Source organism: Leptopilina heterotoma, unplaced genomic scaffold, assembly GCF_015476425.1.
Source record: "Leptopilina heterotoma isolate Lh14 unplaced genomic scaffold, ASM1547642v1 Lhet_232, whole genome shotgun sequence".
NCBI classification, from domain to species: domain Eukaryota; kingdom Metazoa; phylum Arthropoda; class Insecta; order Hymenoptera; family Figitidae; genus Leptopilina; species Leptopilina heterotoma.
In genome coordinates, this window is record NW_025110949.1 from 15,315 (window position 1) to 41,809 (window position 26,495).

The window sequence follows — 26,495 nt, forward strand, 5'->3', positions numbered from 1 at the left end:
ATACTTTTGGCTAATTCGTCAGCTTTAGAATTTCCCAGATGACCTTGATGTTCAGGTATGTTATAAATATAAAATTGGATAAATTGGACCTGAACATCAAGGTCCAATTTATCCAATTTATTTCGTAGTATTGACCAAAAATTGAAGTTGTCTATTTTTTCTCTTTTTTCCTGTTGAACTAATCGAGCTGTTTTTCTTTCAAGGAGGAATCTACTCCGTGCAACTATTGAATAAATATTTAGAATCTGTATTAGTTTAAAGTTTCGAAACACCAGATTTTTTGCTTAAAATATAGCGTGAGTTGTGGCTTGTATTTCAGAACGGTTGTTTGCTTGTCGATGAGAGGAGCAGAGATATTCAGAAGATGATTATCTTCGAAGAAAACACCAATACCATCCTTTAGTTTACATTGAATGTTAATCACTTCTTTTTACCCTTCAGATTGGAGGCTAACTTGGGAAGTTTGTTTGCAGAATTTAGTTGATCGAAGTTTATACAAACTCAATGATTTCCACTTTATTTTGTAATATATATTGTGACGTTGTAATATTTAATATTTAATTTTGATGACCTAGATATTAATTGGAATTGTTATAACAATAGTTTGGGACCAGTAAAAAATTTCTGATTAACAATTGTTGGTAAACTGAACATAATGTTAGCTCAAAAATAATTTTCCATCTTCTGCTGATTATCGGCTGTGGTTACATTTTATGAATCGTGAATTAAATTAATTTTGATGACCTGGATATTAATTGGAATTATTCTAGCAGTAGTTTTGGAACCAATAAAGATTTGTTGACAATCATAAAATCAAGATTACTATTTTTAAGGTGTAATGCAACATTCTGTGAGTTCTATTTTTAAATTATAAACTCAAAGTCTTCTTCTCCACAAGTACGGAACAGTTGTTGAGTTAACACGAACTAAAGTTTAGAAGACCATTGTTCTCGTAAACAAACTCCCACAATCTAGCGATACACTGGCTGACTCGGTGACAGAAACTACCGTTTAATAGTAGATTATGATGGAATGGAGAATTTTGGAGAGAGAATTATTCCTAAAATTGCTATTATATTGCTGCTATTATTTACATTCTTGTTGGATGGTGAAATAAGAGGAAACATCTATTTTTACGACATTGGGGTGCGTTTTTTTCTAGAATTACTATGCGCATAGATCGAGTTTCCCGGAATGTTTTTTTTTTACATTCTTGACTTCATGATGAACAGGATGTTTTATTGATTAATCAGAATTGACTGCCCAATCTCGTTGGATTGGTTCTGGACTAATCAATACTCGAATCTAACTAGCTGTGACATTTTCAGCTCAAAAAATAATATTATGTGAACCCGAAGTAAATTTAATTTGTCATGCATGAAAGGAATCAATATAACTAGTAATTATTATTTTTCAATGAATCCTTCAACGGAAATTTTATGGAATATTGAATTATTGACATAATATCTGTATGATATTATAACGCAACTAAAACAGATTATAATGTTGCCTGATACTGATTGACGAGCAAACAGATCTAAAATTTAAAGTTTCTATAGAAATTATTACCCTTGTGTATAAATTAATATACTCAGTTACTATAATCTTACATTGAAATTAATTCTTCCAAACGCTTTTGAATGAAATATCAAACAAAATTTTAGCTCAGCTCTAAAACTTATTTGAATAATAATGGGAACTAAGTTGTACATAATTATCAAGAGTTCAAATAAATCTCTCCAAGAATGAATTATCTCACTTGAAAAAGTTTACTTTGCTTTACAAAAACAAAAAACGAAAAATTGTTTTAAATTTGAAGTATTGTAAGTTGTAAACGATTATCTTTTGCATTTATTCTCCTGATTGTAATGCTGCAATACGTTCTATCTGTGTTAAGGATAAAATAAAATTACATTAAATGAAGCATGTTTAATAGTTTTTCAGCACTTGATATTGTTATTTGGCATCCTCTAAATTTTTTCTGATAAATGGAAAATTTCAATTCCAATCCATTCGCCTGGGAAAATAATCACTTAACCAATAGATGAATAAGTAACGGATCGAATTTTTAAAAAATTGGCTATCATTCACTCATTTAGTCTATAAAGTTTACTGCGTGTAATAGGTGTAATTTGTCCGTGTTAATGTGTAGGTAACCCAAGGATGACTAATGGGGTGTTTGTCTCAAAAAGGCAATTTATGCAAGAGAACGGAGGTCGCGAAAGCTTAACTCGGCTCAGCTCACACGAGCTTCCAACTCCCATGTTAATAATACATGAAACAATAGCAGCTCATGTTTTAACTTTCTTTTTCAATGAAAACTAAATCTTCATGAAAAAAAAATTCACAAAAAAACCTTTCTAGAATAATACGAATTTAAATAATGCTAAAATTTTTGTTTTCATTTCACGAACACCTTACTTTCTCACGAGGATTTTCATTTTATGAACATTATGAATTTTACTATTGACACGTACAAAATAATTTGTGAGTGAATATACAGTTCAAAGAAAAAAAGTTTCAATCACGAAAGATGGAATTAAATTCAAAAACAGTAATATCTTGTAAATTCATATATATATGTTCCATTGGATCAATTATTGATTTTCAAGAAATGAGTCTGTAAAAAAGATAAATAGGACACGGATTAATTGAAAATGGAATAGATGTCTAACAATAAGCTGCCAAAGATTGAGTGGAGACAGAAAGGATCAATTGAAATGGAAAAGGGTCAATTTGACCCAAGTAGAAATTCATTTTAATTAAAGTAAGGATCATTTTAAAATCCGAAAAAGATCAACATTGAAAATAGAAGAATTATTGCTAGAACAGAAAGAAGATTAATTTCAAGTAAAATAGATTAATTAAAGCCGCAGAACATTGTAATGGAGAATAGAATAGATTAATTGGAATCGATTATTATCAAACCGAATTAGCAAGGAATATTATCTGATGGAAAAGATCAATACAAGCTATGCATTACATCAAGATAAAATTAGATTAGGAGATAATTAATTGATTTGGACCAATTAGGACAAATAGAAATCAAATTAAAGGTAAGGGATTAATTTGTATCTTAAATTATTTACATTCATTATATATCATTAAAATATTGACTGTAGAAGAGATTTACATTGATTCAGTTAAAAGACTGGATTTAATAAATTTTAACTAATTTTCACAAATACAGAATAATTCGATTCGTTTAGAACTGATTACTATTATAGAATAATCATAGGACAATTTAAAATCCTAAATAGAAAAACAGCTATTTTTTGGCTGGAGTTTGAGAGTGACTGTCATGATTGGTTGTGAAAATGACATGATGACGGTCGCTATTGGCTGAAATAATTTCAAATTTTTGTGTGCGCGCAGTTTTGAGGTTCTAATTTATTCCACGTGGTCGAGTGCGAGTATATACATGATACATGATGAATATTACAGAGTATTACAGAATACTACAGATTACAAAGTGAAGAACACGTGTTTTTTTTCTTAAATATTTTTCATGATTCTTAATAATATTCTTAATATATGCGATGATAAAAAGTGAAAAGTGCCAAAACAATAAAAAAATATATATAAAATATCATAAGTGATCAGAAGTAAAAAAAGTTTTGTGATTAAAATAAGCATAAGGAGGATATAGGTAAGTTTTTAAAAATTATGTAAAATACTACTTTTTAGTGATGAAAATAATTTTTTCTTTTTGTAAGTAATTGCAATTAATAAATAAACATCATTCCTGTCTAACTAACTAAAACAATCTATTTTTTCAGCAATTAAACTTATAATAAAGAAACTTAAGTAACTTTCTAGAATCAGTTAAAAAATTCTTGAGTTTGCCTTGTTTAATTAAAATATTAAAATTAATATAATTTCTGAAATACTTTACATGTTTTAATATTTTTTTTAATGAATTTTAAACAAGCACCCAGATTTTATTTTAAAAACATTTATGTTGTTTTTTCTAAAAGAATATTTAGGTATAAAATGAAACTCTGAAAGTTAATAAACAGGTGCTATAATAATTGGATTACAGTTTTAGCATCTGTAACTTTCAGAATTAAATTTCAATGGTAAATATTCTTTTTTTAAACAAAAACATTAATATTTTTAAAATAAACTGGATGCTTATTTCAGCTTTATCCAAAGAACATTAAAACATGTAAAGTATTTTCGAAATTATATTAATTTTACTAATAAACATAATAGTAATAAATCATTTATCACAGAATAATTTAATCCCAATAAAAATATCTTTGATGTTATAATATAAATATAAGTAAAAAAAACCGCTGCCAAGTTGTATATTTTTTTTTATAATTTTGGTGCCCATTTCGTGAACACTTTGCTTCCTCATAGAGATAAAAATAATGGATAAAAATAATAATAATATTTGTCCGAATGTTTTCGTTTCATTCTCCTTTACTATAAAAATAATAGAAATATATGAATAACTTTTTATTAAAATGGTAGAAGTGATTGATTTTTAGATCAATCAATATATTTTTAAATACCCTACAAGATAGTTATAATAGTTTAATAGTGAAACAAGAATTTTCAAACAAAAAAGTTGAAAAAATGTCATTTTCCACAATTTTTGGTTTTTAAAATACCAATAATTTCGAAATTTATTATCGAAATAGGTTCAAAAATAGGTCAAAAGTAGTGTTTTTTAATGCTCTACAAGTTGGTAACGATAATTTTGAAGTTACTTCTACATTTTTCAACAAAATTTTCAAAAAAGTTTTATTTTCTAAAATTTTTTATTTTTAAAAGTTTAATATCTCCGGTTAATACAGACGAAAAATGTTCAATTAGGGCTCAAAAGATGCGCCTAAAAAAACTCTACAAAACTATGGAAAAACATTTATAGGTGTCCTAACATTTTTTAAAAGTTATGGTCAAAAACGTTTTTTTAGAAAATTAAAAATCCAAAAAAAATTTAGTTAAACTTTATTAATCTATCACAAAATACTCTTACTTTATGTCCGCAGATAAGATCTACAATTTTAAAAAAAAATCCAACCCAAAATCTCTTCATGATTTCGAGATATTTATAAAAATGTGATGTTTACACACACACATACGGAATGACATTTTTTAAAAATGTCTTTTTTGAAATAATCTTGCATAATTGTTGTGTTTTTAAATTAAGGTTTTCTTCTGTATGATAAGGAGTGAGCGCGCTGTTTTGGTTCTATAGTAATAAACAATTTCTGATCGGTTCTACTAACAAAAATAAAAGCAGCTTTAAACAAGTAGAGAACAATTTGAGCAGTTGAAGCCTTATTAACTTTCCCGGAATAAATCCTTGTTGAAACTAATTTAAAATATTACAGGCTAATTTCATTTCCAAGGAGCAAATTAACTTTTTCAAACTAAATTGAATTGTGAAGGATTACTTTGGATAGTTATTTTACAGCAGATCAACGCTAATTGTTACGAGCTAATTAGAAATAAAATCTGATGATTCATTTTACGTTTATCAAGAACAAAATCGTTTTCTAGATTTATGTGAATAGACAAATTTTTTAAAATCAAAACTTTTTGTGTATGGACTAACTTGTTTTAGTAACTGATATTCCCAGTGCGGGTATAAAAGTCTTTTTAAAAAGTCTTTTATACGATTTAAAAACGTTTTTAAACGTACTACGTCATTAGAGAGTCATTTGTAGAAGACTTGTATGTTTTAAAAACGTATTAGGGAGGTTTTTTCAACAAAGACGTTTTAGTGTCCAGTAAGATTGGTGTTATACTAGGTTCAATATGAAATTAATAACAATGTCGGCGTTAGAGAATTTAGTGATAATATAACCGTTCTTCGCCTGGTGAAAGTTAAAATTTGCTTCCACTATTATTTTGGTCCGTTTGACTATTATTCTAATCAACCAAAATAGAGGATCGTTAAGTTCAAAATCCAACATCGAAAAATCAAAGTAAGGATCAGAAGTACATTTTAATTTTAATCAAAAATAGAATAAGTAGAAATAAGTTTAGATAGGGGCATGTCCCGTGTTATGATTCAAAATAAATAAATAAGTTTGAAGAAGTTTTTTTTTTGAACGAGAAGCTTCGATATGGTGAAGATTTCTAAACAAGGATTCAGTGGCAATTTTCTCCTCATAGTTTCTTAAAGCAGGTGGCATCCCTCATCCAGTTTTCGACACACCTTTCTCAGCTTGAGGAGTTTACCAATGGTGGCACAAGGGGGTGGATAACGAGATGTAGGTGAAGCTCTTTACTCTCTTTGCTTCTCTCTTTCTTGATGGTATAGATGAAACAGAGAAGGGTGGCTGCGGAGAAAGGATAACAGCGGCGGCGGATGCGGGTGACCTGGTGGGGGGTGGAAGAGAAGAGCAGAGAAAGGTTTGGTTGGGTCGTGTGTTGCGGGCTGCTGCGGCTCGGGCGCGACAGTTCTGCCCCAACCAGCGCCGGTAGACCTTCGTTGCTTATTTTCTCTTTTTTTCTCTCTCTCTCTTCTCTCTCTCTCTCTCGCCCTTCCTCCAAAATTCCTTTCTCTCCAAAAAAAACCTAAAATTTTTGCAACCCTCCTCAAATTCCATTATTCCAAAAAGAAAGTTCGAACACTCTCCGCGTGTCCTCATCCATGTCACGCGCCTCCCGCTTTGACTTCGACGATATGGCCACCCTGCAAAACTTAGACACGCATGCGAGCCACCAGCCGCGGTTTATTTAACGCGGGCCAAGGTTGACACGAAAGAGAGAGAAACCAGAACAAACGCGAATTCAGATTTACTCGAAACTTTGATCCAAATCGTGCGTGACATTTTCGCGGATTATAAAAAAAAATTGTCTCAAGGTTACAGTAAATATTACAAATCAAGTTCAACTTCGATCATGCAACACGGGAGGTGACGAAACAAAAACTTTAGGATTATAAAATAATCTGTAGAAGTAGAATTTAAATTTTTGGATAAACAAGATTAGAATTTTAAAAAAAAAACCCGGCCGGGTAGGTTGGAAACTTTCAGAAAACTAGTATTCAAAAAGTATACTATATATACGTAATGTTGTACAGGATTCTTCAAGCCTAGTTTATCCTTTCAGACAAAAAGGATAATTAAAATTGTCGTGGGAAAAATTTAACCCGAACTAAAGGACTTTAAGGAACTCGACAGAACAACAGATTCCTATCAGGAAACTACGAATCCCTAGTCGATGAATGTAGAAACACTTCGTCACTGACAAACCGAATTACCTCTAGCTCTAATCGCAATTTTACTAAGTATACGACTCTAATTCATAAGGAAGAAATTTTGAAACATTTGGTCAACATTTTTAAAAATCAATTTTCAATCCTTGATACTTTTCAGATATTACGAGTTGAATTTAAACGGATTTTAATTTAACAAATATTTCCCGAAAGGGCAACATTCATGATATTGCCAAAAAGGGTTTCAAGAAGGAAGAAAAATATCAAAATTGATATCTGAATATAAAAGAAATGTTATGTGGAAAATACTCCTGGACAAAAATTGGAAAAAGAATAGAAAAATTTAACAAACGAGGAAAATTTTTCGAAACAATCAAGAAACCTCTTGATGTACAAATAGAAGATAAAATAAAAATCTGGAATTTTAAGCCTAAGAGAAGATTTTAAATAAGATTTAGAAAAAAAAATTTAGTTTGAAAGAATCAAGTTTATTATCAAACAGAATTAATTCAATCGCAATCAGAAAGAATCGTAAAAGTAAGATACAAAAATTGTCCCCCCAAATAATCAAAACTAAAGGAATAAACCCAAAGTAATAAACTTAGCAAAAAAACATTTAAGACAAAAATAAAATAAGTTCTAGATAATGTGAAAAAGTTACGAAACAAAATTAAGAACATCCGAAAGATACGAAAAAAAGAGCTTAAAGAACAAAGATCCATTTGAGATAACAATAAATTCAAGAAGAAGAAAAGTGAACGAAATACCCAAAATTAGGTCTATAGAAACTGCTAAATTTGTGTGTTTTGAAAATAAAAACATCTAGTTTAAATAAACCTTGTTGGAATAAAAGGAAAAAATAAAATTTGACAAACAAATTTCTTTAATTCGAGTCAATAACGAAAAAAAAGTGTTAAAACGAGGCGTGAAACGAAAAAAAGGAAAAAAAAAAGTCAAACAACATTCGAACGCATTCGAACTTGTAATGAAAAGGTAAAAAAAAGGTGTAAAAAATAGGGGGAAAAAATATCAGAAAACAATCAAGAGGACAAAAAAAAGGTTTTATGGAAATTTTCCATTTACTGAAATTATTGAAGAAAAGGAGATTATAACGGATTAAATCTGTGAAGAGTAATTAAAGGTGTAAAAAAAAAGGTTATGTACTGCATAAGTGTGTCGTGCAGTTGTGGTGGAGTGGATAATGGTCGAGGAGAGAGATGAGATTTGGGTGGGAAAGTGGGAGAGAAGAAAGAGGAAGATCAAGATCAAAAAAGGTGCAACTTGGAGAGAAGAGCCATGTCATGGGAGTCCATCGCGTCCAGGGATTACCTTGGGTGAGTGTAAATAATAATTGTTTTACTCTTTATTTATAATTAAATAAATTATCATTTGATGCAATTATTTATTCATTCATAAAATCATAACCGACGGCAATATAAATTTCATTATTCATGATGATAAATATTACTTCTCTTTAACAAACGTGACGACTGATTTTTAGTGCTCTGACACCCCTGTAAATAAGTTTTATAATTGCTACTCCACTTTATAGTTACTTTATTAATAAAACATTTATTTAGAAAACATATAATAAACTGTAAAATATTAATTGAATATTTAAGAATTTCGAAGACAATTTTGTATTTTTTTTTTATTTTTCGAATTATTTTGTTACGGTTTGGGTAGAGAAAAAATCGTAATTTTTTCCATTAATTTTGGGTGGATGTTACGTAACAGTAACGCCTAAGTGATTGATTACTTTGTAACTATCGTCAAAAAAATAGTTATACGTAATTTTTTGCGTTTTCGGAAAAGAAAAATTAAAAAAAAATTTTTTTAAAACTGTTATTCCATTTGTGAACAAAAGCAATTCTACAGAACTGGTTAATGTACAACTCAAAAATTAAATTGTACAACAAAAAATTTGATTTAATTTTTTATAAAAATTTTTTTTTAACATTTTTAAAAAAAAATTTTTTTTTTTAAATTTAATTATTTTTTTAATTTATTTAAAAACATAGTTATGATTAGTTACATTTTAATGGCATTTAATTCAACAAAAAAGTAAATATGATATTTTTAGTTTTATAATGAAAAAGTTTATTTATTTCTTTCTTCTTTTGACTTTTCTGTAAGTGAAAGTGGAGCGAAACTGGGTAGGCGGGTCAAAACGGATACCCTTGTTTTTCCATGATAGGTACTTCCATTTCTATCATCCCTCAAATATATCTTTTTTTTATCAAAGCCAACTGGCAAAAAATCGTGAAAACGACATGGAAAATTTTTTTTCCTTTTAATCTATGCGACTCTAAATGTTTAGGTCAAAAAAGATTGAATATTTATGGAAAATAAAGTACTCGTAAAACTTTTTTGGATATTGAGACAGGAATGTCAATACAGACTTTTTTAGAAATAAAATTTGAATTTGGAATATACAGTTTTGGTATTTATTATAATTATAATAATCATATATTCTAACATAGGGAATTCGGGGAAAAGTCAGGAATTTTTATTAAAAGTACTGAAAAAAATTAAATTTTTAGAATTCATAAGTTTCTGAATTTTTGTTGTCCTTTTTGCTTGATTTATAAACTATAAAATTGCCACGAATTCTAAAACAAAACCTATTTTTTCAATTTCTGACAAAAATTTCTAATTTAAATAACAATCTTGAACAACTATCATAAAATAAAAAAATTATTTAATGAATTTACTAAAATATTTCAAAATTAATTCAATTTTAAAATTGTTGCGTTTACAATTTTCAAAAATAAATTAACTTCAAACGGTTTCAATTTGAAATTTTCTAAACTTTCAATGTTGAATGAATTAAATTAGAAATTTTAATAAACTTTGATTTTTGAAAAATTTTAATAATTCAAACTCTTCTAAAATTAGTTAAATTTGTCATTATCTATTTAATTAATTAGTAAAAATAATTGATTTATAGAAAAATTTTAGTAAAACACTAAAAATAGTTGAATTTCAAAGAAGTTAGAAGCGATTGCAGAAATTCAGTTATTTTCAAAAGTAATAAAATTCTTATCACAAAATTCAATTATGATGAAAATTTACAAAGAAATCTCGACAAAATTCAAATTATTATCTTTGTAAATAAATAAATTCTTCTCCGAAATTCAATTATTTTCGCAAAAATTTTTAATAAAATTCTTGGCAAAGTTTCAATAATTTTCGAAAATTTTAATAAAATTCTTTATTTCAAAATTTCAATAATTTTCAAAAATTTTCCTCAATTCAATGATTTTTAATATCTACTATTTTAATAAAATTACGCAAAAGAATTCAATTATTTAAAAATAAATTTTAAAGAAATTTTACATAAACATTTAATTATTTTCATAAATAATAAAAATTTCGCAGGAATACAAATATTTACAAAATTTTTTATAATTTTCTTCTTAATAATTCAATTATTTTCAGAAATAATAAAACTTATCGCAGAATTTCAATTATTTTTAATACAATTTTAATCGGATTCCTTGAAAAATGTAGATATTCTAAAAAATCTTATTAAAAATCGTCAAATGAATTCAATTATTTACAAAATTTGTTAATAAAATTCTTTTTAAGAATTAAATTTTAAAAAAAACTTTCAATTATCCTGTAAATAATTAACTTTTGCATTTAAATAATTGAATTCTCGTAGAATTTTCTAATAAAAATTGATTTAAAAATGAATTTTATTTCAAATTTTAGTTTAAATTTTAGTTAAAAATACAATATGAAAATAATTTTCAAAAAGTTACAGAAACAATATTCTTGTAATATAAAATAATTATTTGAACACTCGGTTCTAAAAATTTTTACTAAAATTCTACGAGAATTCAATTATTTAAAAATTTGTTAATAAAATTCTTTTTAATAATTGAGTAATTATAAAAAAACATTCAATTATTTAATAAATATTTTACTTTTGCATTTAAATAATTGAATTTTCGTCGAATTTTCTAATAAAAATTTATTTGAAAATGAATTTTAGTTAAAATTTTAGTTTAAATTTCAGTTAAAAGTACAATATGAAAATAATTTTTAAATAATTACAGAAACAATATTCTTGTAATATAAAATAATGATTTTAACACTCGATTCTAAAATTTTTTACTAAAATTCTACGAGAATTCAATTATTTAAAAATTCCTTAATAAAATTCTATTTATAAAAATTAAATTTAAAAAAACATTCAATTTTTCGATAAATAATTTACTTTTGTATTAAAATAATTGAATTCTCGTAGAATTTTCTAATAAAAAATTGATTTGAAAATGAATTTTAGTTTAAATTTTAAATAATAATAGAATATGAAAATAATTTTTAAGAAGTTACAGTAACAATATTCTTATAAAAATTGAAAAATAAAATAAATTTTTATTTCTGATAAAATAATGATTTTAACACTCAATCCTCGTTAATTATTTATAAAACATGAAGAAGACGATCACTCCGTGTCTTCGACTCGGTGTTATCTTCATGTTTTATAACAATATTTGTAAAGAAATTTTTGAATTGATTGAAAATCTTAATTCCTATCGCAAAAAATAATAATTAAATATTTGAAAAAGAAATTATTGTTTGCGAATAATTTTACAATTAAAGACATTTTGTAAATAATTGTAACAGAACATTTTTTAAAAAAAAATTTTTTTTTCCTTTATTTTCTCAAAAGTTAAGAATTTTCAGTTTCATTTTCAAATAAATTTTCTAATTGACAAATATAATTTAATAAACATTTTTTTTTACCTTATTTTTAAGAAACTTTGCATTTTATTAAAACAATTGAAATTAAGAAAAAAAAATTATTTCAAATTATTCCAAATAAAAATTATTTCCTTATGAAAATTGAGAATTTTTTACAAAAATATTAAGAAACGGAAATATCTAATGTTTTTCTTCCCAAAAGAAAAAAAATAAGTTTGTAAACAATATTATTATTACTAAACAAAAATTATGCATAAAATGGTTGTATTTCCTGCTTATTAAAAATTTTTTAACAATTAACAATTTTCTAGTACTTTTTATAAATAAAAAGGAGAATAATTTGCATAATAATATTTTAACAATTAATAATTTTTTAGTACCTATTTTTTATAAATAAAATGGAGAAATACAAATTTTCGTTTTGTCAAACAATATTTTTTAAAGAAAAAAAAACAAAAGCATACACAGAAACTAACTTCTACGGGCAGAATGAATGAAAGAATACGAAGATTAATAATTAAAATTAGTAATTAGTATAATAATTAAAACACAAAACTTTGCCAATTAATAAGATTCAGACAGTATATTATATAAACGTTCTTCACAAATTAAATTTTATTTACATAATATTTTTCTCATCCTATAGTAGTTTTAGAATTTAACAAACTTCAATGAATTTTATAATAAAGAATTTCCAATTTGTTTCCAATGTACAATTTTTAATTAGAGATTCAATTCAGATCATATTTTAATTAATTAATTGTCACAAGCGACGAGATCATTAAAAATTAAAAGTATTCAATATTGAATTTAAATGGAAAGTAAAGCGTTTGCTTATATTTTTCGCATCAAAGCCAGTATAATATGTAGATTATGTTTATTATTGAACGACAAAGTCGTGGAGTGTCGATATGGGAAAATCGCACACTTCCAAACCAGTAGTTGAATCACGTGCAGGACATTTCATAAATGTGGAACTATAAAAGCCGGATTTTTCTCTTCATTGTGAGAGTTTGAAATTATTTAAAAATAGATGAAAGAGATTTAAAGAGAGGATTATTAGTGTTTGAATACAAAAGCTATATATATGCTATTAAATAGACAACAAAGTCACTTCTGATAGTAGAATATTTTCTATATTTCCCTGAAAGACGGCTCTTATAAATTCTAAAATACTGAACGTCACAAATGCATTTCATTTCATTTCGTATTAAAAAAAAAAAAAATAAAAAATTGCTTTCAAACAAATTCATTTTGGATAGTGGTATATTGGATCATGAACCATCACTGGTGGATTAACAAAGGAAAAAATTTTAAACCCTTCTGTTTTTAATTTAATTAAATGTTTCAATGGATTGAGAAAAGAGTTTCGTTTTAACGACTTAACGTTTGGTTGGTATTCAGGCAATCAACATTTTTTAGTGTTAATAAAATTTTGCTTTCTTAAATACTAACAAAAGGTTTTATTCTTTTAAGATCAAATTCAAATTCACGTTTTAAAATTTTACAAAAGTTTATAGATAATAAAAATGTTGAGAGTTACAAAGCTTGACAACAAATTAATTTCATAAGTGATAAACTTCTTCGAATAAATAAAATTATGTTTAAAATTTTTTTCTAAAAAATTCTAGTCAAAATTCCAATTATCTTTATAAATAATAAAATTCTTCTCCGAAATTCAATTATTTGAAATAAAAAAATTTAATAAAATTCTTGGCATTTTAATTACTTTCAAAAAAATTTCCTCATTTCAATGATTTTCAATATCTACTATTTTAATAAATTTTTCCAAAAGAATTCAATTATTTAAACAAAATTTTAATAAAAATTTCACAGGAATTCAATTACTTACAAATCTTTTTATAAATTTCTTCTAGCCAATTCAATTATTTTTAATTTTTTAATGAAGTTTTTCTCGAAAGAATTCAAATATATTTAGAGAATTGAAAAAATAGTTATGAAAAATTCAACTATTTTGAAAAATCTAAATAAAATTCTTTTATAAATTGGATTATTTAAAAAAATTTTGACAAAATTTTTTATAAGATTTAGTTAATAAAATTTTCCTATACAATTCAATTATTTTCAAAATACAATTCTTCATAAGAATTCAATTATTTAAAAAAATTGGAATAAAATTCTTCTCAAGAAATCAATTATTTTTATAAATAATAAAAATTTTCCTTGAGAATTTAAATATTTTAAAAAATTTTAATAACATTTTTTCAATTATTTTTAAAAATTTTGAAATTTTGATAACATTTTTTCAATTATTTTAAAAAGTTTTGAAATTTTGATAACATTTTTTCAATTATTTAAAAAAATTCTTTTAAAAATTGTATTATTTAAAAAAATGTTGACAAAATTTTTTACAAGATTTAGTCAATAAAATTGCAATTTGAATAAAATTTTCCTATACAATTCAATAATTTTCAATACTTTTTTTAATAATTAATAATTGATTTAATAATTAAATTCTTAAGTATTCAATTATTTAAAAAAAATACAATTAAATTACTTTGCAAAAAATAAATTTTATTTTCATAAATAATAAAATTTTTCTCAAGAATTCAGTTATTTTACAGAAATTTTGATAAAATGCTTTATAAATTTGAAAAATTATAATAAAATTGATCATAGAATACAATTATTTTCGTAAAATACAAAATTCTTCCTAGGAATACAATTATTGGCAAAAATGATTGTAAAAATTTTTTCAAAACAATTCAATTATTTACGTAAAAAACAAAATTCTTCGAAGTAATTCAATTATTTAAGAAATTTTAATAAAATTCTTCCCAATAATCCAATTCTTTTTTTGCAAAAAATAAAATTTTTCACAGGAATTCAACTATTTTTAATTTTTAATAAAATTTCTCGATAAAATTTAATGATTTTCAAAAAGTTTTAAAAAATTCTATGAAATTCAATTCTTTAAAAAATATTTTTTATAAAATTCTTTACAAGAATTAAATTATTTTCATAAATAACAAAACCTATCGCAGAATTTCAATTATTTTTTAACACAATTTTACATAAAATTATAGAAAGTTGAATTTATTCCCAATTTCTTTTTAATTCGCCGAAAAAATTCAATTGTTTTTAAAAATTTTGATAAAATTTTTCATAAAAATTCAATTTTAAGAAATATTGAATTATTTAATAAATTAAATTAATAATTGATTTAATATTAAATCAATTATTTAAATAATTGAATTCGTGAAAAGTTTTCTAATAAAAATTGATTAAAAAATGAAATTCACTTAAAATTTTAAATTATAATTAAATATTAAAAGCATAATATAATAGCTTTTAGAATAATAATTTTCTAATAATTTTTAGAAATAATGGAATTTTGAAAAGAATTAAAATTAAAATTTTTGAAAATTTGAATTTGTAGTTGCAGTATAACCACTGAAAGCAACTATTTTATTTTTCTTTGAGAATTTTCACTCCTTTAACTTCGCTAATCATAAAAATCATAAAACTGAAATATTTATTTTCTACAAAATAATAAATTCAGGGATCACTGATTCACCTTATTTTACAAATAATATATAAAAACTTTGTTACTATACATTTAACTTTATCAATCAAATTAATCTAAACTTGTTAAATTTTAATTGAGTTAAGTTTTACTCGATAAAAATTTTAAACCATTAAAACTTTAGCTGCGTTGATAAAAAACTTTAATTAATTAAAATTTCAATACAGGTATACATTATTTTTCAATTTACTTTTTTATTGAAAAAAACTATTGTTCATGATTCTAAACATTCTTTGACAAAATAGTCTAATTAATAAACTACAATTTTATATGGAAACTCGAGCAATTTTATTAATAAAAACAAAAGCTCAGAATTATTTTGAGAAAAAAAAATTATATTTCTTCTCCCTTTTCAATATGGAACAATCTACCTATTTTCCCACCTAAAAACCACTTTTTTTGCAAAAATCCAATTTCGCACTAATTCTTATATTGATAAATTGCGGCTTTTCATAAAAAGGATAAAACAAAAAAAATCGTAGAAATTCCATTTAAAAATTAAATTCCATTAAAAAAAATCATGTTTTCAGTTAGGAAATGAAATTTTTCATCTGATCGGGTTCAGCTTTGGCATAATTTTTAATAGGGTGAGAGGTATATTGTTGTATATCAAAAGAATTTGTTAAAATTTGCAACAGTTGTTGAACAATAAATAATTGCTCTTTTTTAGTAGACAAAATGAAATTTATTATTTTTATTTGGTGACCTACTCTTTAATATAATATTTCTTTTCAGATAAATTATAAATTTTTAAATTCAATTAAATATATGTAAAGTATTAATGAGTTCAATCTGAGCAAAAGTATTTAATAATATTTTCCATGAAATAATTGCAAATGACAGTGATTGAAAATCCAGTTGCGTAGACTGTTCATGAATAAAATTAATGATTCCATATCAACATTTAAATACATGCCGCAATTTCATTTAACAAGTTTCCGTTTCTGTGAAATGGTCGAATTTATACGAAAATTGCCTGTTATATGGAAATTGGCATTATAAATATGAAAATTGAAAATCAAGTAGATGCAATTGTGTAAATATTATTTACAAAAAGAATATTAATAACGAGGAAAAAATATATTATTTAATTTTAAAAAATTATTTTTCCCATAAATATATAAATCGCATATGCATATTATAAAATGCAATATTATAAAAGTTTTCATATATAAACCTACATGGAAATAAACCCACTAGATTTCAAGAATATTTTGCAAAAAAAAAATATTTGTTTCCGTCAAAACAAAAATCTCCGTAAATTTACTTATAAATATTTAAAGAATTTTACATGAAGTGAGAAATAAGTAGGTACAACTTGTAGCATGACAGTAGAACAAGTCAGTTCAGTCAGACAAGAGATTGCTATAGAAATCTCACACCGCAAAGACTACTACTTGCAGGTTACGGTAACACGTTCTTATAATACTAATAAAAATGGTAATAACAAGATACTTAATTTATTATTCGTTATGCAAATTACAAAATTTTTTATTTTTAAATATAAATTTTTCAAATAATTTCATAATTAAAATTTAAAAAATTCATTTATTAAGTACAAAATTTTCAAAACAATTTTTTATTAGAAAATTCTACGAGAATTCAATTATTTTAATATAAAAGTAAATTATTTATTAAATAATTGAATGTTTTTTAAAATTTAATTTTTATAAATAATTTTATTAAGGAATTTTTAAATAATTGAATTCTCGTAGAATTTTAGTAAAAATTTTTAGAACCGAGTGTTAAAATAATTATTTTATATTACAAGAATATTGTTTCTGTAGCTTTTTGAAAATTATTTTCATATTGTATTTTTAACTAAAATTTAAACTAAAATTTAAAATAAAATTCATTTTTAAATCAATTTTTATTAGAAAATTCTACGAGAATTCAATTATTTAAATGCAAAAGTTAATTATTTACAGGATAATTGAAAGTTTTTTTAAAAATTTAATTCTTAAAAAGAATTTTATTAACAAATTTTGTAAATAATTGAATTCATTTGACGATTTTTAATAAGATTTTTTAGAATATCTACATTTTTCAAGGAATCCGATTAAAATTGTATTAAAAATAATTGAAATTCTGCGATAAGTTTTATTATTTCTGAAAATAATTGAATTATTAAGAAGAAAATTATAAAAAATTTTGTGAATATTTGTATTCCTGGGAAATTTTTATTATTTATGAAAATAATTAAATGTTTATGTAAAATTTCGTTAAAATTTATTTTTAAATAATTGAATTCTATTGCGTAATTTTATTAAAATAGTAGATATTAAAAATCATTGAATTGAGGAAAATTTTCGAAAATTATTGAAATTTTGAAATAAAGAATTTTATTAAAATTTTCGAAAATTATTGAAACTTTGTCAAGAATTTTATTAAAAATTTTTGCGAAAATAATTGAATTTCGGAGAAGAATTTATTTATTTACAAAGATAATAATTTGAATTTTGTCGAGATTGCTTTGTAAATTTTCATCATAATTGAATTTTGTGATAAGAATTTTATTACTTTTGAAAATAATTGAATTTCTGCAATCGCTTCTAACTTCTTTGAAATTCAACTATTTTTAGTGTTTTACTAAAATTTTTCTATAAATCAATTATTTTTACTAATTAATTAAATAGATAATGACAAATTTAACTAATTTTAGAAGAGTTTGAATTATTAAAATTTTTCAAAAATCAAAGTTCAATAAAATTTCTAATTTAATTCATTCAACATTGAAAGTTTATAAAATTTCAAATTGAAACCGTTTGAAGTTAATTTATTTTTGAAAATTGTAAACGCAACTCTTTTAAAATTAAATTAATTTTGAAATATCTAAGTAAAATTATTCATTTAATAATTTATTTATTTTATGATATAGTTGTTCTAGATTTAAGTTATTAAAAAGAAATTTTTGTCAGAAATTGAAAAAATAGGTTTTGTATTAGAATTCGTGGCAATTTTATAGTTTATGAGTCAAACAAAAAAGCCACAAAAATTCAAAATTTTCTTATGAATTCTAAAAATTAAATTCTTTTCAGTACTTTTAATAAAAATTCCTGACTTTTCCCCGAATTCCCTAGGTCAGAATATATGATTATCAAAATTATAATATAATATTAAAACTATACCAATTCATATTTTATTTCAATAAAAAAAAATTTGAATTAAAAATTTTTACTATTTATTATTTTTAAAATTGCTAATTTTATTTAAAAAAAAGAGCGAGAAGTGAGCTGCGCGCAAATTGTTGCTAGTAATAATAAATAAAGTTAATTCGATTTGGTATAGAGAAATGGTTAATTAATGATTCACGTTTTTAAATTTTAAAATTTTTAAATTTCTATTTTAAAATTTTATGATTTTGACATTTATTTTAACTTAATAGAAAGTAAATTCGCTTCTCTCAGTTAAAAGAAAATAAATTTATTCAAATTTTCACTTTCTCAATTTTTGGATTATATTCCTTTATGTGCCAGTTTACACGTTCCAGTGTGGTATACGCAAGGCGCAGCGTATTATCGTTCAAAAAACGATAACTTTTAGAGCATTATCTAAAAGTATATATATATGCAATGTAGACCGCAAGAATTTTAAAATAATTTTAAACTTTAAAAATTGAATTTTTCTTGTTAATTAACGAGAGATGTAGATTTCATTTTTTGCCAGGAAATACTGATTTTCAAATTTTCCAGAATTTTTTCAAAGAGAAAAATAATTTGCAAATATAGATTTAAATTATTATTTACTTTTCTCGTTTTAATTTTAATTTCTTAAACTATTCAAAAATTCTTATCAAAATTTCAATTATTTTCATTTTCATTTTCATTTTCATTTTCATTTTCATTTTCATTTTCATTTTCATTTTCATTTTCATTTTCATTTTCATTTTCATTTTCATTTTCATTTTCATTTTCATTTTCATTTTCATTTTCATTTTCATTTTCATTTTCATTTTCATTTTCATTTTCATTTTCATTTTCATTTTCATTTTCATTTTCATTTTCATTTTCATTATTTTAATAAAATTTTTCAAAAGAATTCAATTATGTAAAGAAATTTTATTAAATTCTACTATTTATGAATGATTTGAAAAACAAAGATAAATATTATTAAATTAAAAAAGAGTACAAAAATTCTAACAAATAGTATAATTACTTTATAGGAAAGTTAAAGTAATTTTAATTATTATAAAAACTTGTGTATAATCTTTAATTTCAGTAAATAACATTTATAGGAACATATTTCTATTAAAATTCAAGTACAATGACATCCATATTCAACTGGAGTTATAACCAACGACTGTTACTCTTTTTATTGCGCATCTGCCAAGCTCATATGCGATTTAATACCATTTATCTATAGAAATTATGTGTTGGTGATATGCAGTAGTAACAATCAAAGTCCCAGGAAAGTTAACGCCTTATTGGAGAAAGTTTACGACTTGCATCTGTTTGGAACATTGTACAGGTGCAGTAGTTAGCTGTATAGTAACTGAAAGTTTGTTGCTACAGTTAAATAAATTTGTTATTATAGATACAACTATGGTGTTCAATTTTACTCTAATTTTAGTTCTCAAAATTAAAGTTCTTTTTTGGACAAAAAAAAAGAAAAATCGCAAATTTTTAAATTTATTTTTCGAAAGTAAAAAATGAAAAATGGAAATTTGTAAAATAAATTAAATAAAACTAAATAAAAAATAGTAATTACTAAGATAAATAGAAAAATTTATTCTATTGTAAAAAGAAGTAACAAATGTTTCTCGTCATAAATATCTACGTTTCTTTTTAAATTCCATGCTACACATTTTTTCGTTTGTTACCAAGGGCTGTTTTATTTCAATTTTCAACAAATGTTTTAATTGTGATTATTAAATTTTAACAGTGAACGTCAGTTAGAAAATATTCATTTTTTTCCGCGTACACTTGTCCGACAAGAATTGCAATATTTGAAAACAAAATTTCAAACAACTTGTTTTATTTTTTAAAATAAAAACTCGGAAATAGTTTTTGACATAGATGAAAAAAAATCAAATATAAAATGTATCATAAGGAAACAAGAAAATTCCCCGGAAAGTGGAACGCTATAAAATAGGAATGTAAAATAGAGAAGTAAACCTTCTCGTAAATTTTGTTGCAATACTGTCGTGTACATAAATTCATTCATGAGGTACTGCATGAATGTCTAACTAAAATTATGAATTTGTCACTTTGATCGAGTATTACAGAAAATATTCAAGTTCTTTTTCCATCGATCACTAAATAATATATTTCACTATAACAATATATTTATTCTGAAATATCTATTCTTTAATTTAACTACAGCAATTGATAGAAAAGTTGATAGTATTAGTATAATAAAAACAAGAAGAAAATATTATATAATTTTTCTTCTTTACTAAAGAGAAAATCTGAGGATTTTAAAACGTAAAATTGTAAACTCCTGTCTATGATATTTACATATTGTTCGAGCCAAAAGCGGATGGAAAAAAGAATAGATTTTTGTAAAAATTGATGTCTTCAGGTTTTTGGGTTCGTTGGTTACGAATTTGAAGTCTGTTTTTCAAGATTCAACATGACGGATCCAATATTTATGGCGAAATAATTTTTCAATATTGATCGGATCCGCTTGAAACTGCTTAGTCGGAGCTTCCAAGGTTCCTGACTACGAATCTGAAATCAGAATTCAAAAATTCAGAATCTGGGGATCGATCACGTAATTTATTCCAGATCCCACATTTAGGATTCTGAATTTTTATATTCCTGATTCCGAACTCTATTTTTCGTATCCGTCTTTTGATATCAACATTCATCATTTCGGATTTCAAAATCCAAACACGATCCTTTATAGTTCGTATTCCAAATTCCACATAACTTACTTTTTCCAGTATGTCGAATGTGGAAAACGAAATCCAAAAATTTGGAAGTGGAATACGATATGTAAAATTCGAAATATAAAATATAGAATATAAAATTGAAAATACTGAATATGAAATTCGGAATCTGGATTGTGAGATTTGGAATCCTGAATAAGTAACGTAATCAAACCCCTGGATTGAATATCCGCTGCTTGGCTTTATCGCGAGCTTCAATACCCGTCAGATAGCTCATTGCTACTTTACTGTTATTAAAGGAAGCGTCCGAGAGTAGCACCGGCTGTTTGATTCCAACCCATAAATGATCAGATTCATTAAAAATTCATTGGTTATTAGTTTGTGAAAATCTTGATTACATATCGAACATTAGATTTTCGAAATTTTAAATCACGAATTGTGGTTATCAAAACTAGAAACGGAAGAATGACAATTTCTACCTAACAACGGTTAAACACTTTAGCCAATGAAAAAAAGTTCTTTGGTCCTAAACTATTTTTGCCTTTGGCCATGGTTTGCTGGATTTTGGAAATGGTCAAAATATAAAAATTTTAATTTGACATTTTTTTGTTTCCATGAGAGATGCGGAATAGAGAGAGGCAATAAGAAATAAAACAGAGATTTCCTGATTTTAGCAGGAACTTTAGAGAATTTTAGCAAATGTGTGCAAAAAAGAATGAGCACCAAGTGAGAGATATTAAATAAAGATAAAAATTTAGGTTCTTATGTCATAAAAGAAGCAGCAGTTTTCCGTTAAAGTTGAGATGCTTTCAGAGGCACAAGGTTTTTCCTATAGTCAAGGCGAGATTTTCATTTTAACATGATCTTTCGAGTTAGGTGCATCAGTCTCCTTAATTTATTTTCAGAAGAGGGACCACCGAGATAAAGTGTTCTTGGCTGCCTTCCCAAAGTTTGAGTTTGCAAACTGTACATCAGAGAAGCGAAGCGAGATAGAATCGCTCACCCTTGTACCTCTCTCTACTCAGTCATCTGCCCTACCGCAATGCGACCGCTGCAGACCATCCTAACAAAATTAACTTGTTACGTGGTCCAGCCATTAGACAAATCACAAAGTTCAAATAAAATCTCCATAATCAAACATATATAACAAAATGTTAAGAAACAAATTAAATAAACTAAAAATTTCTTTCAAGACATATTATAAGAGAACGGGGATAATATTCATCAACTCCCACTGGGAATTTCGTTGAAGAGAAATGTAAAGTATAATTTAACTCACTGTGGACCCAAGTATTTCCTTACTGGGTCAACTTTGGCGAATTTCAACGTTTTCACTTGCCAAATAAGTCGAAAGTCCCTAACAAAACTTGGCATACTAACACTGCGTAAAAAACTATGAAGAAGTAATTTCAATTCTTTGCTACTAGTTTCCCGAAAAAGTTTCACTTTTTAAGAATTTTTACTTCCTGACCAAGGGAACTTTATACAACAAAAATTTCGATTTCAAACTTTCTATACTTTTTTCTCTTTCTGGAATAAAATAAAAAAGTGTCTAATCAATCATCAAGGGATCTATATTCCCAAAGTGGAAACACTATAATAAAAGAAGAATAATATTTTTAGTTTATAATATCGCGAAGAAAAAGTTATAAATTTATTTGTAAACCCATTTGACATTTACAGTACAAGAGTACTAACTCCCGTACTGTAAGTATGTCAAATGGGTCAGGTTTATACAATACAATCGAATTTTTAAATGTTAAAACAGTGTTTCAAATTCAATATATATTGAACTATATATTTCTCAACTTTAATTAACATTAAATATTGTTGGCATGCCAAATATTGTTGTAATTAAAATGATTTTTAAATTGTTAAAAGAATTCCAATGATGAAGTGCTGGGAATAATGGTAATTCTTAAATTTCGAAAATTAATTTAATATTCAAGAATGTAAGGGAAATTAAATCAATGAAAATGCAATACATCTGAAATTCTTTAAATTAAAATCAAACACTCGAATCCAATTTTGAAAGCAATCAAATTTTATAATTGAAACTAGAACCAAAACGCCCACTCCTAATCATTTGGCACAAAAGAAAACGTTAATTTAAGAACACAACAATTATGCAAGATTATTTCACTAATTGTGTTCATAATAATATCTAAAGTACAAAGTAGAAACACTACAGATTTTTTTTATCAGTTTATTATAACTTTTATTATCTTTTTACTTATATTATAACATCAATAAGATGTTTTTGTTGGGATTAAATTATTTTGTGATAAATGATTTATTACTATTATGTTTATTAGTAAAATTAATATAATTTCGAAAATACTTTACATGTCTTAATGTTCTTTGGATAAAGCTGAAATAAGCATCCAGTTTATTTTAAAAATATTAATGTTTTTGGTTAAAAAAAAGAATATTTACCATTAAAATTTAATTCTAAAAGTTCGAGATGCTAAAACTGTAATCCAATTATTATAGCACCTGTTTATTAACTTTCAGAGTTTCATTTTATACCTAAATATTCTTTTTGAAAAAAACATAAATATTTTTAAAATAAAATCTGGGTGCTTCTTTAAGATTCATTAAAAAAAATATTAAAACATGTAAAGTATTTCAGAAATTATATTAATTTTAATATTTTAATTAAACAAGGCAAACTCAAGAATTTTTTAACTGATTCTAGAAAGTTACTTAAATTTCTTTATTATAAGTTTAATTGCTGAAAAAATAGATTGTTTTAGTTACTTAGACAGGAATGATGTTTATTTATTAATTGCAATTACTTACACAAAGAAAAAATTATTTTTATCACTAAAAAGTAGTATTTTGTATAATTTTTAAAAACTTAGGGGAATGTAGTCAAGGTTGGCCTACTGTCTAGGTAGGCCACTCGCGTTTTTTTGTCAAGTTCACTAGCGCCACCTACGCGCATTTTTGTCGAAGCTTGTCTTAGTGAAACCTAACTTTTTGTTCAATTACATTTTCGGAAAATCGAAAATTGTGTTTTCTGTGACGTCGGTACAAAAAAAGCTCAAAAAAAGTTTTGTGCATAATGTGAAAAACCATTAATAAAAGATAAAAAACAAATTGAATCGTCAAGGCAAGTATGCAGAAAATTTGTCGGACTCATGGTTGAAAGGAAAACAAAGTAAAAAATCGAATCCCGAAACGTATTTCTTTATGGTTACAACAATTCGGTAATGTTACTTACTGTCAAGGTCGGCCACTATGTGTTTAAAATGCGCAAAGTTGAGGACGAGCTACTTCATTTGCAAAAACTGCAATTCTGTATAACTCATAATATAATTGATCATCTTATTAATATTTTTATTCAATTTTATTAATATTTTAGTGCAAAATTTTTTTTTATTTATATTTATTTTTTTATATTGTTTATTGTTATTATTTTGTTATTTCATTAAGTTACAAACTGTAAACAATAAAGAATGAATTTTCCGTAACTCCAAACATGTTATTTTATTTTTTAACGATTAATGCCCTTTGAATTTTAAACATGGCCGACCTTGACTGTAATGGCCAACCTGGACTACAAATTTTTTTTTTTTTAAATCTTTATAACTTTTTCATTTTTAAACCTGTCAATTTACTTTGTACAGAAAAAATGTTCCTATTAAACAGGACTTTCCAACCATATACTTCAATTGTCCAAATTCATTTTTAAAAAAAAGTTATAAACAAAAGTCAAAAAGGTGGCCGACCTAGACTATGTTCCCCTACCTATATCCTCCTTATCCTTATTTTAATCACAAAACTTTTTTCACTTCTGATCACTTATGATATTTTATATATATTTTTCTATTGTTTTGTCACTTTTCACTTTTTATCATCCCATATATTAAGAATATTATTAAGAATGATGAAGAATATTTAAGAAAAAAACACGTGTTCTTCACTTTGCAATCTGTAATATTTTGTAATACTCTGTAATATTCATCATGTATCATGTATATACTCGCACTCGACCACGTGAAATAAATGAGAACCTCAAAAGTGCGCGCGCACGAAAATTGAAAATTATTTCAACCAATAGCGACCGTCATCATCGTCTGAAATTTTATGTCAAATAAAAACTTTTTACCTTCGTACAAGGGCTAAAGTTTTTTTAATTAATTATATCTATAATGATTTAAGTCGAAAAACTAAAAGGACAAATATATAATTAAAAAGTTAAACGAAAACATATTCTTTTTATGGAATAACTTCGATCGAATGTTTGCTAAACTTTTTTCCTTCTAACATGATATATAAACATCGGGACTTCTTCGTCTTCTTTATAAAATACACACTCAATTTTTTTACATCTTTAAAATAAACATTCCTTCTTTTGATAATTTGATAAAATAAATACTCGACCTTTTAGTTTCTCAATCAAATAAATATCTCCTTTTCGATCATTTGGACTTTTGTACATTTGATCTATTAGAAATTCGAGATTATAGTTATTTGACATTTTGAAATTCGAGTGAAATGTTATTAGAGGTTTTGAATTCAAGGGATATTGTGTGCACCTGATTCCAAAGAATTTGATTTAACATACTACATATATCACCATCATTCGTAAGGTAATAAAATATGGGTTAATATTCTACAAAATGGAATATTTCTGATATCTTATGTTATAAAGAAAAGTTTTAATAAACTTTCTTTAAAGTAAAACATATTATTGCTAATACTAATTGTTGAGGTACTAAGGTCGCACCGTCGAAAAGATTATCATTCACCAGATGTCTTGTAGATCAATACTTTTCGGTACATTCGGAAATTTTGTAAGTACATTAAAAAATACCCTTAATTTTTAACATATATTCACTATAACGGTTTGCCGTGAAAGTATAAAGTCAATAAAAAAATATTTCATTATTACAAAATCTCTTTTTTATGCCAAAAGTAACGTTGTCAATTGTTTTTTATGGAGTCAGGCACGTCAATCGAATTTTCAGTCTTTTCAAGTTTTTTTTATCGGAGTATTCGAGTGCGTAAAATTTTTACTGATGATGATAAAATTGTTTTTGTTAAAAATGTCTTATCTCGAACTTAAAAGTTGTTTAAACTTCTGGGTTCTCCAACTGTAAGAAGAGACAAAGTTGCTAATAAAAAATCACAATTAAACACATATAATTAAATGTATCGCCAAGAAAAAGATGAAAGTTTTCGCCTTTGCAATTAGTATATTCATTTATGGAAGA

General features: G+C 24.8%; 1 protein-coding gene across 1 annotated transcript in view; it reads left to right on the forward strand.

Annotated features, from left to right (window-relative positions):
- The first annotated feature begins 6,144 nt into the window (after nt 1-6,144).
- LOC122502509 (43 kDa receptor-associated protein of the synapse homolog) overlaps nt 6,145-26,495 on the forward strand; it is a 51,619-nt gene continuing 31,268 nt past the window's right edge. Inside the window, exon 1 of the mRNA XM_043612610.1 lies at nt 6,145-8,514. Within this exon, the coding sequence (XP_043468545.1) occupies nt 8,477-8,514 (38 nt within the window). The 5' untranslated portion in view covers nt 6,145-8,476. The remainder of the gene's footprint in view (nt 8,515-26,495) is intronic.